A 20,000-nucleotide genomic window follows, 5' to 3' on the forward strand; every position below is an offset into this window, starting at 1 on the left:
CTCGCTAAATTGTATCAACCAGGCTATAAATATAAACGGTCAAGGTTAGACAGAGTTTTGTGTGTTGGTCCATTATATCCGGCTGGCGGAATGTTGAGAGTAAACTACCTAAGCGCACAGCATCAATAATAAGAAACTGTTTTACAATGCAAATTCACTCATAGTTATTCCTCCCCCCCCCCCTTACTTCTTATAATTAGTACTACGAGTAATTTTGGGGGTCCATATAGCTCAGTTGGTAGAGCACTCGCTTCACAAGCGAATGGACAATAGTCGATTCCGGGTGCAGTCGAGATTTATTATTCACAATGTAGACATTTGTTTTGTTTTTGTTTTTAAGAGTTTTACGGCGCTTCCAACACATTTAGGTTATATCAGCGCCAGTAAAAGGGAAGAAAATGGATAGTAAAAAGTTCTAGAATTACAATTAAAGCACCCAAGGAAAAGTAAGACATAGGGGAACTGGGAACAAATAGGGATCAGATGTAGATTCCAAGAGCATACCAACCACCAATGCACTTAGTTTGTGATCACCTATAAGTCTCATCCTGACACAAGCACAAAATCCAACAAAGAGGAACACACTCAAATGCTTACATTATACATTCAAAATAACAAATATAATAATACATAACAGAGAGATGATTTACAAGGAAAAAAAATATCATCCCACAAAAGAATAACTATACATTTGACTGTTTCCCTCCCAGCTAGGACTCCAGCCAGGTCCATGACAAAATCAAGTAATCTCATTCCAAGACAAAGACATAAAGCATGTTGGCAAACAGATATAAGGAGATAGAAGACACAGTATGTACCCACCTGCCCATTATGGGAGAATGTAGACATTTCACTGACCAATAAAAACATAGCATAGCAGTACTTTATTTCTTTTAGGTATAATGAAAATGATGATGATAGATACGTGATGCGTGATGCAAGATGCATGATATGGCTATGTGGTCTAGTGGTATGATACCCGCTTTCGGATTGGAAGGTCCTGAGGTTCGAGACTCGTTCATGCATAGTTGAGTCCTTGGAGAAGGCTCTTTACTCACATTCTCTCTCACCGTATTCAGTTGTAAAAAGAGTACCTGGCCGTTAACAGCGTTGTCATTGTTATTTTCACAATTAATTACTCTCCGTCTCTGTGGCCATTAGCTAGAAACTATTATTGAGCTGATAGAACCATTTTGAGTGTTCGAATTGGAACTCCCCCTCCCCCCTCCCCCCGACTTATTTCAGAAATTCGATTTTCTTTGAAGTATATTATGTGCCTGTCTTAACATTGTTGTAATGCATGGACAATATTTGACGTTAGTTTGAGAGTAGATAATATCTCCATTTGGGGCAATGACAATTAAGGTTCGTTATCAAACCTGCAAATAAGTCTCGTATCTACAACATCGGTTTACCTACTTCAAAATTTTGTCGTAGGATATCCTACAGCAATATGTAACGAAGCAGGTCCCAAAATAGAACATAACGTCATTCATTGAAGGCACTTGAAGGACGTGGTGAGTAGACTTGGCCAGATTGACCATCCAACTGTCCGGGTATGTCTGAAATTTGGGGGGAGGGGAAAACAAATAAGATAATACACTGTTTACATAATAGGTAATAGCGATTTTCGTCTGTCCCATGAACTCCATATTTCCTTACTTACTTACAAGAAATGAAATGAGTTAGATAGTCGCACTAGCCTGGGAAGCCAGTAGGTAAAATAATATTGTAATTCAGTTTTTTGTACAGCGCCCGTCCCATACAATATCATAGGTCTTGTCACACAATAATATAATACATTACATGCAATAAGCATTTTAAAACTTTACTCTCGTATTGTAGACCACAGAGAATAAAACTTTCGGGTGATGGGGGTTTGAACCCGCGACCTTACTGGTACGACAACTCCGCCTGGCCGGGAAGATCGTGACTCTACCGTATGAGCTATCCACGATGTCGCGGGTTCAAACCCCAATCACCGCCGCGAACTTTTTATTCTCTATTGTCTTCCGGCACTTTCCTACTCACTTCATCTCTTGTTGTTATCGACATAAGTTCCTGCTCCATTCACTTTTTCTTACTTACAAGAAATGAAGTGAGTAGGAAAGCGCCAGAAGACTCTACCGTATGAGCTATCCAAAACCTAAAAAAAGTCGCTGCAAATTTTTAGTCTATCTCGAGCCACTTCTCCCCAACTTACTGAGGTGACGAATTCAACCGTAGACATCGTTAAGTTATAGCCTGACACTGAAACCCAACAAGACTGGCATTTTGACGTCATTATTTGTTTTTTGCACCGTCTAGCGAGTTGTCGTTTGTAGTGCTCATGGAAACAAGTGGTCCCATTGGTTGAACTGTTGAATACAACTCACGATTTTGTTTTCTTTTGTGGCCAAAGACTGGCATTTTGACGTCATTTTTGGTCAGGCTATAGATAGTATGCAGATGACGTCACTCAGGCCTTTGTTATTGTTTTTGCCATCCGCGTTTGTGAGTTATTCTCACTAAACTGTATTAACAAGATTTTAAAAGTTCATGGTTACACAGAGTTTGTGTGTTGGTCCGTTATACCTCCGGATGGCAATGTTGTGAACTCCTTGGCCAAGCGCATTCTATCTATAAGTTCACGATGGCTACAGTTCAACACACACACACATTATTCCTGTTGGTGTGTAAGGGCAGCAAGGGATGAATAAAGGGAATTTTATGTTGTTTTTTTTTTTTTTTGTTGTTGTTGTTGTAATAATTGGATTCAGATGTCAGACCTGCATATATGTACACGTCGATGCTAGTTAATTGCTACTCACTTTTTGCGAGATGAAAATAGCATTGGACAGGCCAGCGTGTTCCAACACGGACTCCCAGGCCTCTTTCCCATAGTCATTGTTCACAAAGAACTGGATGCTCTCAAACAATATGCCGTACATTCGTCCACGGGGCTTCCCTCCTTTGGGGCCCGCGAAACTCTGGGGACGGTGATGGGGGGAGGTAGTAGGATGATAATATTATTATGGTGATGTTTTATATGATGATGATGGTGGTGGTTGTGGTGTAGATGATGTAGATGGTGGTGGTGGTGTAGATGATGTTGTACATGATGATGGTGGTGGTGGTGGTGTAGATGATGTAGTATGATGATGATAATATTATGGTGTTGTTTTAGATGATGATGATGATGATGATGATGGTGGTGGTAAAGATGATGTTGTAGATGATGATGGTGGTGGTGGTGATGATGATGATGACGATAATATATATATATATATATATATATATATATATATATATATATATATATATATATATATATATCTAAAACAAACCCCCCCCCCCCCCCATAAAAGAGCATTTATATCGCGCAATATTCGCTAAACGTGGTCAAAGCGCTTTACAGTAGAAAAGACTATTTGCTCACATTCTCTCACCGTACTCAGGTGTAAAATGAGTACCTGGTCATTAACAGCGTTGTCTCTGTCCGAAAAAAATATTGTAACATCGCCTAACAGGCGTCATGTCTCGTCCAACTACACCATGTTAAGTGTTGCTGTTGGCCAGGGACCTCTTGTAAAGGAATTTGAGCACGTTTTTGTGGATATAGATAGTTCGAAGATGACGTCACTCAGGTCTTTGTTATTGTTTTTTTGCCATCCGCGTTTATGAGTAATGCTCACTGAACAGTATTAACCCGACTATAAACGTTCATGGATACACACAGTTTTGCGTGTTGGTCCGTTATACTTCCGGATGGCATGTTATGAGCTTCTTAGCCAAGCGCATACTATCTATAAAAGCTCAATTATTATTTTTTTTTTTATTTTACAAATGAAGCATATCTTTGTTATGAATCATTTTCTTCGTGGGTTGTCAGAGCCTCAGACCACGAACCGACAGCCATAGTGGCTTATCACGGTTTTAATGTTACATCTATTTACCTCCCCTGGGACGTAATCGAGAAAATCAGTCTTTTGAAATACAATATGTAGTAAGATATAGGACGAGTGAGGGAGGCATGGTGGGTAGGTGAATGAATTGCTCGTTCATGTGAGTGTGTTATGTGTGTGTGTGTGTGTGTGTGTGTGTTGTTAGGGGAGGGGTGAAGGATAGATAGGTAGATAGTTAAAAAGAAAGATTGATAGATAGATAGATAGATAGATAGATGGACAGATAGATAGAGAGTGATAGATAGAGATAATTTGAGAAAGAGAGAGAGAGAGAGAGAGAGAGAGAGAGAGAGAGAGAGAGAGGGAGGGAGAGAGAGAGAGAATGAGAGAGAGAGAAGGAGATAAAGAGAGAAAGAAAGAGAGAGAGAAAGAGCGAGAGAAAGAGAGAGAGAGAGAGAGAGAGAGAGAGAGAGAGAGAGAGAGAGAGAGGGGGGGGGGGTCCCAAGCCAACAGCAATTATCTGAACATTCAGGAGGAGACAACGGCCTGACGTCTATAGGGCGCTTGAATAATAATCTTTTTTTTTTTTTCAATAGAGACAACGCTTCTACCGGCCACGAGGCGACTCAGTTTACTCCTGGATAAAGAGAAAAGCCTTTTCCGAGGACTCAACTTTGCTCTGCCCATTGTGGGACTTTTAAGCCGAGGACTTTTACAGGTCATGGGACATGTGTCATACCATTAGACCACACACAATACTTTGATGCATACGGTAGCTTCCTACCGTGCGGCTGTGTGGTCTTGTGGTATGACACTCACTCGCTTTCGGATCGGAAGGTCCTGGGTTCGAGCCTCCTCGCTCGGCGCATCGTTTAGTCCTTGGTAAAGACTCTTTACTCACATTCTCTCACCGTACTCAGGTGTAAAATGAGTACCTGGCCGTTAACCGCGGTTGTCTCTGTCGAAAAATAATTGTATTATCGCCTAACAGGCGTCACGTCTCGTTCTTTATGTTACGCGTTGCTGTTGTTACCCAGGGACCGTTTGTAAAGCGCTTTGAGCACGATTAGTGGATATTGCCCTGTATAGATAGAGCGAAGATGACGTCACTCAAGCCTTTGTTATTGCATTTTGCCATCCGCGTTTGTGAGTGATTTTCACTAAACTGTATCAACCACACTATAAAAGTTCATGGGTACACATAGTTTTGTGTGTTGGTCCGTTATACTTCCGGATGGCAACGTTATGAGCTTCTTAGCCGAGCGCATACTATCTATAAAAGCTCAATTTTCTGAGGGAGATAATAATTTTTGTTTTTATTGTAGGGGAAAATACAAGATTCTCTGCCAACAACTTGTGTCATGTTTTAGGTCAGAAGGCATTGATAGTAATGGAGACCCACCCCTATGCTAGAATATCTGATAATAAACAGCCATGGAAGGGGTGGGAAGTGAGACTACGTGTTTTGGTGGTTCGCGCCGATAGAGGTGCATGTTATCTCGAGACATAGTTGCGAATTCAAGATTCTAGACATAGATAGAGTTTGATACCACTTTATTTTGGGGTGGTGGATAGTTCAGACAGTAGATCTACGTTCTTCCCGACCAGGCGGAGTCAGTTCTCGTACTAGTAAGGTCGCCGGTTCGAGCCCCAATCCATTGCCGCGAAATATTTATTCTCTATGATTGTCTTCTGGCACTTTCCTAGTATCTTTATTTCTTGATATTATCAACACAAGTGCATGCCCGCCCACTTATTTTTCATTCGTTTAGGAAATGAGTTGGAAGAAAGATAAGAAGGTGGAGTCAAGACAAGTGAATAGATCAGTAGGTAGATCGTCAGAAAACACGACTCCATGCCTGAAAATCGCAAGATAGCAAGGAAAATATCTGCCGTACTCTGTAAAAACCCTTATTATTATATTTTCGTTGACTTAGACATATCTGTACCGTACTCTGGACAAACCCATATCTTAAAATTTGGCAGAAAATTCGCGAAGTCCCAGGTTTTATAGTTTTTGGGTGTTTTTTTTTTGTTGTTGCCAAGATGAGGGTCATTTAAATCGATCGATATATTATTTGAAGGGCGAGTTTTCTGGCCAAATTTTTAAATATGTTTTTCTTTCTCCAGAATATGGCAGAGTAGACATTCAGAGCCATTATACTCTGCCCATGGAGCCGGAGTTTATCCCGGTTTCAATAGCGAGAAACAGTCAAAAGCAATTGCTTGCTACCCTTTGGATACGACGCTAATCTCACAGATCTCACAGAAGACCAAGCTGCCCAATCACTGCTGGGTAGACAGGGGAAAGGGGGTTGGGGGGGGGGGGGGGCAGAAGAAAATCTGGACTACACCCGGGATCAATCTCCGCCCTCGAATACAAATAATACTCAGAATTGAGTCGACTACGAGTAACATTCAGATGCAGATTCAGGTTCAGAGACTCACTGCTTTAATGCGAATTATTTGACCTGACAGGATCATCATCGTCATCATCATTGCCTTCTTCACCCTGGGTCAGGGTATAGGCCACAGACAAACAGTTTCCATCCTTCTCTATCCAGCTAACTGTTTTATCACGTTCCATGTCTTATCACTAGGTAACCCAGAAAGGGGTAGTCACACCGTAGCCATCGTTAACATGATATAAAAAGTTCAAAGATGACGTCACTCAGGTCTTTGTTATTGTTTTTTTTTTTTTGCCATCTGCGTTTATGAGTAGTGCTCACTGAACTGTATTAACCTGACTATAAACGTTCATGGATACACACAGTTTTGTGTGTTCGTCCGTTATACTTCCTGATGGCAATGTTATGAGCTTCTTAGCCAAGCGCAGACTATCTATAGATAGAATGCGCTTGGCCAAGGGGTTCACAACATTGCCATCCGGAAGTATAACGGACCAACACACAAACTCTGTGTAACCATGAACGTTTATAGTCTGGTTAATACAGTTTAGTGAGAACAACTCACAAACGCGGATGGCAAAAACAATAACAAAGGCCTGAGTGACGTCATCTGCATACTATCTATATAGTCTGACCGTGGCCTTCGTAAAGTTATGGCCTGATACTGACCAAAAAATGACGTCAAAATGCCAGTCTTTTGTCACAAAAGAAAGCAAAAAGTGAGTTGTATTCAATAGTTCAACCAATGAAAAAACTTGTTTCCATGAGCTCTACTGACGACAACTCACTTAGCGGTGCAAAAAACAAATAATGACGTCAAACTGCCAGTCCTTTTGGATTTCAGTGTCAGGCTATAACATAACGATGGCTACGGTCTGACACAAGGACCCATTAGGACTGGCAGTTAGACGTCATTTTTTAGGTTTGTGTAGCATCTAGTGAGTTGTCGTTACAAGGAAACACGTTATTTCATTGGTTGAACTATTGAATACAACTCACGATCTGTTTTCTTTTGTGGAAAAAGACTGGCATTTTGACGTCATTTTTTGGTCAGTATCAGGCTATACGTTTACGATGGCTACGCCCTGGGTCAGGGTATAGGCCATAGACAGTTTCCATCCTTCTCTATCTAGCTAATTGTTTTATCTCGTTCCATGTCTTACCACCAGGTGATTCAGAGAGGGGGAGTCACACACCATTAGTCGTCTTTACGACCCGCTGGCTTGTGGCGTTGGGCTATTTTTATTTCAGAAAGAGTGAGTGGAGCAGGCACTTATGTTGATAACAACAAGAGATGAAGTGAGTAGGAAAGTGCCAGAAGACATTAGAGAATAAAAATTTCGCGGCGGTGATGGGGGTTTGAACCCGCTTCCTTACGGGTACGACAACTCCGCCTGGCCGGGAAGAGAGTGGCTCTACCGTATGAGCTATCCACGATCGTGATACGGTAGAGTCACGTGATTCGTGGATAGCTCATACGGTAGATTCACGCTCTTCCCGGCCAGGCGGAGTTGTCGTACCAGTAAGGTCGCGGGTTCAAACCCCCATCACTGCCGCGAAAGGTTTATTCTCTATTGTCTTCTGGCACTTTCCTACTCACTTCATCTCTCGTTGGACGATTCTTGCACCCTCTCAGTTGAGGAACCCCGGACACCACGCGTGTAAAAAAAAGATAAAATTAGGAGACGATTTTAAAAAAAATGGCGAGAAAAATTTATGAAGATTTTTGACAGGTACCTGTAATAATAAATTCAAGATGGCTATAAATAGATCAGTTATCTAGATTAACTCACTCAATCCTAACACCGACTATATCCGTAGTTTACCCGGGTTACTTTTACCCCATGTCTATTTATTACATTTATTTTTCTGAGACAAATTATAGGCGTAGTATCAAATCTAATGTTTTTTAGTTTTTGCATGTTAATGGTCATCATCATCATCATCATTGCCTTTTTCACCCTGGGTCAGGGTATAGAACACAGACAAACAATTTCCATCCTTCCCTATCCTGAGCTATCTTTTTAATCTCATTCCAGGTCTTACCACTTCTCTGTATATCAGCTTCTTTAATTCTTCCTTCATAAATTCTGTCATTCCAGAAACTCTTCGGTCGCCCAAGCTAAAAAAAGGATTTGGTTTGTCTGTTAATGGTAGTTGAATAAAACTATCTATGTACATGATCATTTTTGATATATTTCTTCCCATTTTGAAAAGTAGCAAAAATCTCTAGGATTGAGTGAGTTAATGAAACCTTATGATGGGCACCAGGTGTACCACGCGAGAATGACTCTACCAAAAAAAAGACTCTAGAGTTAAATTGGCGTACGCGAGGCACACTCTAGCGTTAGTCTCGCGGCCGCGAGGCTAACTCTAGAGTCTGTCTCGAGTACGCCAATTTTTCTCTATAGTCTTTTTTTTACGATAGAGTCATTCTGGCGTGCTGCACCGGACGGGTAGCAGTCTTTATCATTGGACGTTGAATGGTGAGCGCAGTCAGTTGGTGAGTGGACGGTATAATCTATTACTTTTTAAAATCGTGAACATTTATATATCTAGGGCAATACCCACTAAATGTGCTCAAAGTTTTTTATATAGGATCCCAATCCAACAACATCGCATGCTCAAAGTGTTTTATATAGATTTCCCAAGCCAACAACACCACTAATTTAACATGTAAGACGAGACAAGACGCCTGTTGGGAGATATTCCATTTCCCCCCGACAGACAACGCTGTTAACGGTCAGATACCCATTTTACGCCTGAGTACAGTGAGATATTTTGAGTAAAGATCCTTGTTCAATGACTCAACTACCCGCCGCTCACAACGGGACTTGAACCTTAGATCTTCCGATCCGAAGGCGAGAGTCATATCACAGGACCACATAGCCGCATTATTTTTTTTAGGTAAGGGGCGGGATAAAAATGGGATAGATGGTGGGGCGGGGGGGGGGGGGGGGGGGGAGAAGATTAATTAGCTTCAGTGTTGTGTCTAGTGTTTCATTGGAAATTTGACATGTGAGGACAGATGGTGTATGTAAGGGAGTATGGTAGAATCTGTCTGATGGTCGTTGAGTGATGTAGTTTAATACTGGTGATGATGATGATGATGATGATGATGATGATGATGACGATGGTTATGATGATGATGATGATGATGACGATGATGATGATGGTGATGGTGATGGTGATGATGATGATGGTGATGGTGATGGTGATGATGATATTGATGATGATGATGATGATGATGATGATGATGATGATGATGATGGTGATGCTTTTCGGACAAAGACAACGCTGTTAATGGCCAGGTACTCATTTTACACCTGAGTACGGTGAGAGAATGTGAGGAGTAAAGAGCCTGTTCCAAGGACTAAACTATTCGCAGAGCGCGAGGCTCGAACCTAGGACCTTCCAATCCGAAAGCGAGTGTCATACCACTAGACCACATAGCCGCACAAGAAATAATGATGATCAAATCCCTCGTTTGAGCTTATCTATGGAAACGACGACTGCTATCATTCGCAGCTTGATTGTTGCATTTATGAACACATGTATGAAGCATGATGGTTTTGTAAATATTAGTCAATAACTCGTGAGAAATATCTGTTGAAATAATCGATTAATTTTGAATCGAGGGGAGGGGAAAATAGCCTCGCATAACTAATCACCAGAAAAGAAGAGTATTGATAGCCCGATCTTCCTATTCATCAAACGGAAAGAGCTACTTCCGGTATGACACACTAATAACAGCTGATAACCCACGGGAAATTTCTATTCGTTGGCCTTCTAGACATATTTATGACACACACACACACACACATATACACACACAGACACACACACACACACACACACAGTCTACTTGAAAATCTTAAAATTTGTTATTTTTAGGAGATAAAAATTCGAGTTACTATGGTTAACTTTAAACTAAACGCATAACATCAATTTTCTTTCTAGACTTTGTGCCTTTCACACAAACTTTTTCAGATAATATATATCTTACACCAGCGTATGCTTCCTACTTTGTAACTTTCTTTGCTATCCCCCTCTCTCTCTCTCTCTCTCTCTCTCTCTCTCTCTCTCTCACTCTCTCTCCTTTTCTATCTCTATTTCTCTCTCTCTCTCTTTCTCTCTCTCTATCTCTCTCTCTCTCTCTCTCTCTCTCTCTCTCTCTCTCTCTCTCCTTCTTGCCAAACAAGAAGTTAAATATTCTTCTCATGCTTCTTATCGAATGATGAAATGTTGAGAGATTGCAGGAAATCTTTTAGGCGTGGTTGATTGTGTTGAAAGAAATTCTTGTTGATTGAGCCCGGTAACTTCACAATGGAGAAGCTTTATTTACTTCCTACAACTCAAAAAAACCCTTGTTTCATATTTAAGATTAACTCTCTCCTTACCAGTTATTTTCAGAATTTTACCCGAAACTTCATAATCACCCAATACAAAAATTATAGATTTTCAAACAGAAAAGTAACGAGTATATTCTATATTATTTTGTTCAGAAGAATGAGCTCTGCAACACAGTGTACAGTTTTTAAAGCTATAAATATAATAAAATGAAATCAGAATATGAAAATTGTTGGCTGCATCGTATCAAATGTTACGATTTTCCTATGGGTGATAAGGACAGGGTTAAATAGTCTGATGTCACGTCCGCCTAGAAACCAGCAGCTTGGTTTTAAACAAAGAAAATCGGTACCTTTTATTATTCTTCATGCTGGCTAGAACTTTTCACATATCATGTGATCAGAATGTGTAAAAGTCAAAAAATGATCAGATTTATAATGTTTGTCTCCTCTGGATACACATTTAATTTATGCTCGTCGGAGAAGTATTTCAAAAGGGCGTCCGCCATTGTTTCGATAGTTTAGAACCAGTTATTAAGTTACTATGCGTCATCACGATGGAAGTGACGTCACGACTGTTGAAGCCTATTAGTAGGTAAGGAAATGTTACACAGGAACGCACACAAGACTATAATAATATAAAAACGATGCCCGTCACCGTCATCATCATCATCATCATCATCATCATCATCATCATCATCATCATCATTATCATCATCATCATCATTGCCTTTTTCACCCTGCGTCAGGGTATAGGCCACAGACAAACAGTTTCCATCCCTCTCTATCCTGAGCTAACTTTTTAATCTCATTCCATGTTACCACTTCTCTGTAAATTCTGTCATTCCAGAAACTCCTCGTTCGCCCAAGCAAAAAAAAAAAAAAAAATAAAAATAAAAAAGGATTTGGTTTGTCCGTCTGCGTTTCTGTAACGGTTTGAGTTTAACGGAAATGGGTGTTAACCCTTTGCCAACCCCCAACCTGGAGGACAAGGTGACTCAAAGATGGGGGAATCATACATCATTAGTCGCCTTTTACCACACGCTGGCTTGGCGTTGGGCTATTCTTGACCCTCTCAGTTGAGGGACCCCGGACACCACACCGTCATAGAAAAACAAAAAAAAAAAGCGACATGTTATCTACCCAGTGGATTGGGCGATTGTGTAATGCTATAAATACTTTCTACAATATCTAAAAGAAATAGTTACCCAATCATTGTTGGGTTGGATAAAAGGTTCGGAATAAACCCTCGACTGAATAGGGGCTCATCGCAGGCAGCCCATGAGGCGACTGAGAAATGACTACCCATCAGCCAGTCCAACAAAAAAAAAACAAACCCAGAAAGAAAAAAACAGACAGAAAAAAGGGAAAGAAGGAGAGAAAAGAAAAGATAATAATTAACAATAGGCTTCAACTTCAACAGTCGTGACGTCACTTCCCTCTTAATGACGCATAGTAACTTAGTAACTGGTTCTAAGCTATCGGAACAATGGCGGACGCCCTTATGAAATATTTCTCCAACGAGCATAAAAGTGTATCCTGAGGAGAAAAACATTATAAATCTGATCATGTTTTGACTTTTATACATTCTGATCTCATGACATGTGAAAAAGTTCTAGCCAGCATGAAGAAGAAAAAGTACCGATTTCCTTTGTTTAGAACCAAACTGCTGGTTGCTGGGCGGACGTGACATCAGACTATTGAATCCTATTACACAATAATTGTTGAGATGTAATGTGTAAGGTGAGAAAAGGAAGAATATCTATAGATACCATCAAAAAGAGGCAGTTACGGGTTTCTGGGACATGTGTGGAGAAGAGACGGACCGGAATAGAAAAGTTGGTAACATCTGGGATGATCGAAGGAAAGAAAGCTAGAGGAAGACAAAGAATGACATATCTAAGAATGGGCAAGTGATTTTAAAAGCAACGATGACGACTTCATGCGCACCGCAGAGGATCATGATACGTGGAGACAGCTGACCGGCAACACGCTCAAGACTACAAGCCACGATAGATGATGGATGAATGGGTATGCTTTGTTGAGTGTGAAATTCAAGTGCTAAAAAATTGAGCTTTTAATATAGCACAATATCCACTAAATTTGACCCATCGTCTCAAAACGGTTTTATGTCGGAACGCACCATATGCTTAAAAGCCGAATTTTATGTTAAAACTGGTCAAAAATATAAATTGTTGGCATTAGCACCCTATAATATGGTATCCATTCTCCTCAATAAAACATACAAACTTAACACAAATCTGATATTTCTGGCTATAAATTCAATTTTCAACATCTTAACCAACCCGATTTAATACCGTTTGAGGTGAAGGGTCACAAATGTGCTCAAAAAGCTTTACAACGGGTCCCAATCTATCAGAAACACTTAGCAAATAAGACAAGAAAGATACATAACGTGACACCTGAAAGGCACAATTTCAATTTTATTATTCGTCAAGAACAATGCTGTTACTTGATCAGTAAGTACTCATTTCACACCTGAGTATGGTGAGGAAACGTGAGCAAAGGGCCTTTATCAAAAATATGACTCAACTTTGCGCCGGCATAGCAGGACTCAAACCAGCGACCTGTCGATCAGAGGCCTATTTTCATTCCACCGGACAAAACAACAGCTGATATAAAAAACTATGAGGTATTATTACCTTTAACCCCTCCTAAATTATGAGGTATTATTACCTTTAACCCATAAATTATGAGGTATTATTACCTTTAACGCCTAAATCAATATTATTTAAATCGCAGCAAATAACATTTTTTGGGGAGCCCAAAGCTCATTTGGTAGAGCACTCGCTTCACACATAAAGAGACGAGCCTCGATCTTGGGTGAAATCGAGCTTTTTTCCGCCCCCCCCTCCCTTCCCCCTCCCCCCCCCCCCTTTCCCGCCGCCTCCCCCAGCCATTGGGTGGCTGGATCTATAATATCTGGCAGAAAAAAAAAACAAACAAAACACTCTGCGATAGACTAGCGTCCTATCCAAAGGGTAGCTATCAATTGCTATTGTTAATTTAACGCTATAAAAACTGGGATAGACTGTGGCTACAAGTCGTGCCTTACAACTCTGTGAAGAACTCTCTAAATAGCATTTGATTCGGTCTAATCGAGGCGACCAAAAAGAGATACTATATTTAGAAGGCCCTGGGTTTAATATAAAGTCATGCATTATTTATACGTCGTTTAATCATGGCGCACTCTGGAAAAACACGTATCTAAAAATTTGGCCAGAAAACTCGTCCTTCAAATATCGATCGATATAAATTAAATGACCCTCATCTTGGTAAAAACTCTCAAACCTGGGACTTTGCGATGTCCCGGGGTTGATGTTTTTTTTTTTTTTGTTTTTTTTTGTTTGTTGACCAGATGAGGGTATATCATGTATCGATTGATATTAGAAGGACGAGTTTTCTGGCCAAATTTTTAAATACGTGTTATTCCAGAGCACGGCAGTTCACTGGTTAACTCACTCAACCCTAACACCGACTATATCCGTAGTATACCCCGGGTTACTTTTACCCCTGCCTATTTATTACAATTTTATGAGACAAATTATAGGCGTAGTATCAAAGCTGATGATTTTAGTTTTTTGCATTTTATGGTAGACATGCTCATTTTCAATACATTTTTTTCCCATTTTGAAAAGTAGAAAAAATATCTAGGATTGAGTGAGTTAAACAGCTCAACTAGCAAAGAGAGAGGCAGTGCTTGCCTGCATCATTATTCATTATCATCTCCCTTGTTATCATAAAAGTGAGTGGAGCAGGCACTTATGTTGGTAACAACAAGATATGAAGTGAGTAGAAAAGTGCCAGAAGACAATAGAGAATAAAAAATTTTTTCGCGACGGTGGTGGGGTTTGAACCTGCGACCTTATTGGTACGACAACTCCGCCTGGCAGGTGAGAGCGTGGCTCTACCGTGTGAGCTATCCACGAACACAAAAATATTCGTTTCAAACCCAAAGTCATTTCTAGATCCCTCTCTCACCCACTTCTTGAGATCGCCGATTCGTTCACCACCATCGCGAAGTAATTTTGACCAGCAGTTATGCTTAATAGCCAATATTCTCATCACAAACATATAACATAGAAACGATTGAGACATTGAGTATGCTCCGGTGTATGGGGTGAATTTTTAATTCAGAAAAGTGAGTGGAGCAGGCACTTATGTTGGTAACAACAAGATATGAAGTGAGTAGAAAAGTGCCAGAAGACAATAGAGAATAAAAAATTTTTTCGCGACGGTGGTGGGGTTTGAACCTGCGACCTTATTGGTACGACAACTCCGCCTGGCAGGTGAGAGCGTGGCTCTACCGTGTGAGCTATCCACGAACACAAAAATATTCGTTTCAAACCCAAAGTCATTTCTAGATCCCTCTCTCACCCACTTCTTGAGATCGCCGATTCGTTCACCACCATCGCGAAGTAATTTTGACCAGCAGTTATGCTTAATAGCCAATATTCTCATCACAAACATATAACATAGAAACGATTGAGACATTGAGTATGCTCCGGTGTATGGGGTGAATTTTTAATTCAGAAAAGTGAGTGGAGCAGGCACTTATGTTGGTAACAACAAGATATGAAGTGAGTAGAAAAGTGCCAGAAGACAATAGAGAATAAAAAATTTTTTATTCTCTATTGTCTTCTGGCACTTTTCTACTCACTTCATATCTTGTTGTTACCAACATAAGTGCCTGCTCCACTCACTTTTCTGAATTAAAAATTCACCCCATACACCGGAGCATACTCAATGTCTCAATCGTTTCTATGTTATATGTTTGTGATGAGAATATTGGCTATTAAGCATAACTGCTGGTCAAAATTACTTCGCGATGGTGGTGAACGAATCGGCGATCTCAAGAAGTGGGTGAGAGAGGGATCTAGAAATGACTTTGGGTTTGAAACGAATATTTTTGTGTTCGTGGATAGCTCACACGGTAGAGCCACGCTCTCACCTGCCAGGCGGAGTTGTCGTACCAATAAGGTCGCAGGTTCAAACCCCACCACCGTCGCGAAAAAATTTTTTATTCTCTATTGTCTTCTGGCACTTTTCTACTCACTTCATATCTCCTTGTTATCATAGTTAGCTTCATATTATTACAATTTCTACCTTATCCTATGGTTTGTTTATGTTATTGTGATATGAAAGAGAGAAAGGCCATCAAAGATGATGTATACATACATACATATATATATATATATATATATATATATATATATATATATATATATATATATATATATATAAACATTTCAAGTATAATTATGATTATTTAACTTCTACAACATTGTCTCAAGCGTTAGCTCTATGGAAGTTGAGCACTATTATTTCATGGTATTTGTTTATATATCATTATATATATATATATATATATATATATATATATATATATATATATATATATATATATATAACGACAATAATAGAGAATAAAAATTTCGCAATGGCGATCGGGGCTCGAACCCGCGACCTTACTGGTATGACTCAAGACAGTAGTAGAGCCACGCTCTCACCGTCCAGGCGGAGTCGTAACAGTAAGGTCGTTGGTTTGAGCCCCCGTCCATCCTCGCAGCGAAATTTTTATTCTCTATTGTCTTCTGGCATTTTCCAACTCACTTTATTTTGTTTTTAAAAAAATGTTTTTAAGGGTTTTATCAGCACCAGTAAAAAGGAAGAAAATGGAATAGTAAAAAGTTCTAGAATTACAATTAAAGCATCCAAGAATAAGTAAGACAAAGGGGAATTGGTTCAAATAGGAACACATGTAGATTCCAAGAGCATACTATCAAAGTACTTAGTTTGAGATCACCTATAAGTCTCATCCAGACACAAGCACAGGTCCCTACTAAGAGGAATACACTCAAATGTTTACAAATCATATAATATAATATGTAAACTAAACATAATACAATGCAGAACAGAGAGATGATTTACAATGAAAAGAATATCATCTTCCAAAACTATAACTCCAACTCACTTTATTTTTTGTTTTAACAGTTTTACAGTGTTAGGTACCTGATGTGTGTACGTACTGCGTACAAATTATTGTGTACTGTTTTCTGACAGACGAATGCCGTCAATAATATTTATCTTGGTGCATCTTGTTGCTACGGAATGCCATCCTGTTGCTACGGAATGCGAACTGTTACTTATTGTATAATGGTTTTGGGAGTTGTATTATATTGTAAACTGGTACACGATAGCGATGTCTAAAGTATGTTGTTGTTGTCTAAACACTTGAAACTATTATCCTGTAATTTGTATGTGTGTGTATGTGTGTGTCTGTGTGTGTGTGTGGGAGGTGGGGGTGGGGTGGGGGAGGTGGATGGGTAAATTATAATAAAGCTATAATAATTTATTTTTTTCTCTTTTGTTTCTCATTATTCCTACGTTGCCGGTTGTTGTTGTTGTTGTTGTTGTTGTTGTTGTTGCTGTTGTTGTTGTTATCGTTGTTGTTGTTGTGGTGGTGGTGATGATGATGATGGTGATGATGATGATGATGATGATGATGATGATGATAATGATGATGATGATGATGATGATGATGGTGATGATGATGATGATGATGATGATGATGATGATGATGATGATGATGATGATCATGATGATGATGATGATCATGATGATGATGGTCACCACGGATTTGTGTTGTGAATGTTACGGTGACGGGCCCATAGGAACCTTTTTGCAAAGACACGACCCATAAATCTGTAGCCCTGAAGACCTGAAGATCTCGTCTCAATTATTTCGCCATTTGAACAGATTGACCCAGTCGGTCATGAAAACACCATTATTACTTCAACGGAAAAAGGGGTTGGGGGGGGGGGGGGGGGGAGAGGAGGGGGGGGGGGGGGGGGGGGGGGGGGGGGCGGGTGTATGACAAGTCAATATAGAAGGAACGAAAAATTGACGTCACTCAGCTCTTTGTTATAGATTTTAGACAGCCTTTTTAATGATTAGTTGTGCGGCTATGTGGTCTTGTAGTATGACACTCGCTCCCGGATCAGAAGGTCCTGGGTTCGAGCCTCGCTCGCCGCATAGTTGAAACCTTGGAAAAGGCTCTTTACTCACATTATCTCATCGTACTCATGTGTAAAATGAGTACCTGGCTGTCAACAGCGTTGTCTCTGACCGAAAAAATATTATTGTAATATCGCCTAACAGGCATCATGTCCCGTCCTACCTGTAAAGTGTTGATGTTGGCCAGGGGCTCTTTGTAAAGCGCTTTGAGCACGTTTAGTGGATATCGCGCTATATAAAAGCTAAATTATTTATTTATTTATTTATTTATTTATTTATTTATTTATTTATTTATTTATTTATTTATTTATTTATTTATTTATTTATTAGATCTCACTAAATTATTATAGTTCAAAGGTTACACATGATTGTTGTGTGTGTTCGTGGTACGTTACAACCGCCTGACGAATGTTGTGAATATTTTATCTAAAAGCAGAGCGTCAATAAAGTCGTACAAACAGAACAGATGTTCCTGCAGATTGTATCCAACAATCTGATATCTCTGTTTACCTGTGTGTGGAATTGCATCATTCACCTGTTTAAGCTTTTCATCTTCGCGTTCGTTCTTCACCGCAGACCGTGAATTATGTATGTAGTTGTGGAAGTTTTGACAGAATTAAGCTCTTCGTATGGACGGAAGAGATTTTAACCCTCTCCTTACCAGCCATTTTCAGGATTTTCCACCAAAACTTCACACCCAACTAACTCAAAAATATATTTTTTATCACTCAAACACAATAGTAGTAAAGCTCTTGCGATACATTATTTCTTTAGCAAAACATTCTCTACAACACACTGTTCATTTTCTTTCAATTGTATGATGTACAAGAGAAATTTGAATAAGAAAAATGCTGGTTGTATCGTAACGAATGTGACAATTTTCCTATAAATAGTATGCGCTTGGCAAAGGATCTCACAACATTGCCATCCGGAAGTATAACGGACCAATACACAAAACTGTGTGTATCCATGAACGTTTATAGTCGGGTTAATACAGTTCAGTGAGCATTACTCATAAACGCGGATGGCAAAAAACAATAACAAAGACCTGAGTGACGTCATCTTCGAACTTTATATAGTTGGTACGGAGAGGGTTAAGTTTCACCTTAGCGTTCCTTGCCACAGACAGTGAATTATGTAGTTCTGGATGTTTTGACAGAATTAAAGCTATTCATAAGATGGTCGAAAGAGATTTTACACGTAAAAAGCGGTCTGCTGCAGACAAGTAATTAACGGTATAACAGATAAAATACCTATGGTCCAGATAGCCAAGTTGGCGAAGAGATTGCTTCACACCCAAAGGGACAGAGATCGATCCCGGGTGAGCGGTTATGTGGTCTAGTGGTATGACACTCGCTTTCGGGTCGGAAGGTCCTGGGTTTGAGCCTCGCGCTCGGCGCATAGTTGAGTCCTTGGAAAAGGCTCTTTACTCACATTCTCTCACCGTACTCAGGTGTAAAATGAGTACCTGGTCGTTAACAGCGTTGTCTTTGTCCGAATAATTGTAATATCGCCTAACACGCTACATGTTAAATGTTGCTGTTGACCAGGGACCCCTTGTAAAGCGCTCTGAGCACATTTAGTGGATATTGCGCTATATAAAGCTCATTTTAATATAAAGTTCAATTTAATTTTTAAAAATTTTAATTTAACGTACCACAACACAGAACAATGTGTAACCGTGACGTACCACGACACAGAACAATGTGTAACCGTGACGTACCACAACACAGAACAATGTGTAACCGTGACGTACCACGACACAGAACAATGTGTAACCGTGAACGTTTATTGTCTGATTGATACAATTTAGTGAGAGCTACAAATAAAAATGGCTGGCTAAGAGCTGAGGAGGCGGAGGAGAAGGAGAAGAAGAAGAAGAAAAAGAAGAAGAAGAAGAAGAAGAAGAAGAAGAAGAAGAAGAAGAAGAAGAAGAAGAAGAAGAAGAAGAAGAGGTAGGATGAGGAGGAGGCGAAGGAGAAGAAAAAGAAGAAGAAGAAGAAGAAGAAGAAGAAGAAGAAGAAGAAGAAGAAGAAGAAGAAGAAGAAGAAGAAGAAGAAGAAGAAGAAGAAGAAGAAGAAGAAGAAGAGGTAGGATGAGGAGGAGGCGAAGGAGAAGAAGAAGAAGAAGAAGGAGAAGAAGAAGAAGAAGAAGAAGAAGAAGAAGAAGAAGAAGAAGAAGAAGAAGAAGAAGAAGAAGAGGTAGGATGAGGAGGAGGAGGAGGAGGGGGAGGAGGAGGAGGAAAAGAAGATGGTGAAGGAGATAAAGTAGAATAAGGCTAGAAGAGGCGGTAGGCAGAGGAGGAGAAGGAAGAGGAGTAG

General features: G+C 39.9%; 1 protein-coding gene across 2 annotated transcripts in view; it reads right to left on the bottom strand.

The window, feature by feature from the left end:
* The window catches only part of LOC144977777 (soluble guanylate cyclase 88E-like), a 145,796-nt gene that overhangs the window by 57,050 nt on the left and 68,746 nt on the right, over window positions 1-20,000 (bottom strand). For both annotated transcript variants that reach the window (XM_078923169.1, XM_078923168.1), the window contains 2 exons: window positions 2,811-2,969; window positions 1,420-1,562 (listed from right to left, as the gene is read on the bottom strand). In XM_078923169.1, the coding sequence (XP_078779295.1) occupies window positions 1,420-1,562; window positions 2,811-2,930 (263 nt within the window). In that variant the 5' untranslated portion in view covers window positions 2,931-2,969. The remainder of the gene's footprint in view (window positions 1-1,419; window positions 1,563-2,810; window positions 2,970-20,000) is intronic.

Source organism: Berghia stephanieae, chromosome 8 (genome assembly GCF_034508935.2).
Source record: "Berghia stephanieae isolate SIO BIC M18660-M18661 chromosome 8, UCSD_Bste_1.3, whole genome shotgun sequence".
Lineage (NCBI taxonomy): Eukaryota > Metazoa > Mollusca > Gastropoda > Nudibranchia > Aeolidiidae > Berghia > Berghia stephanieae.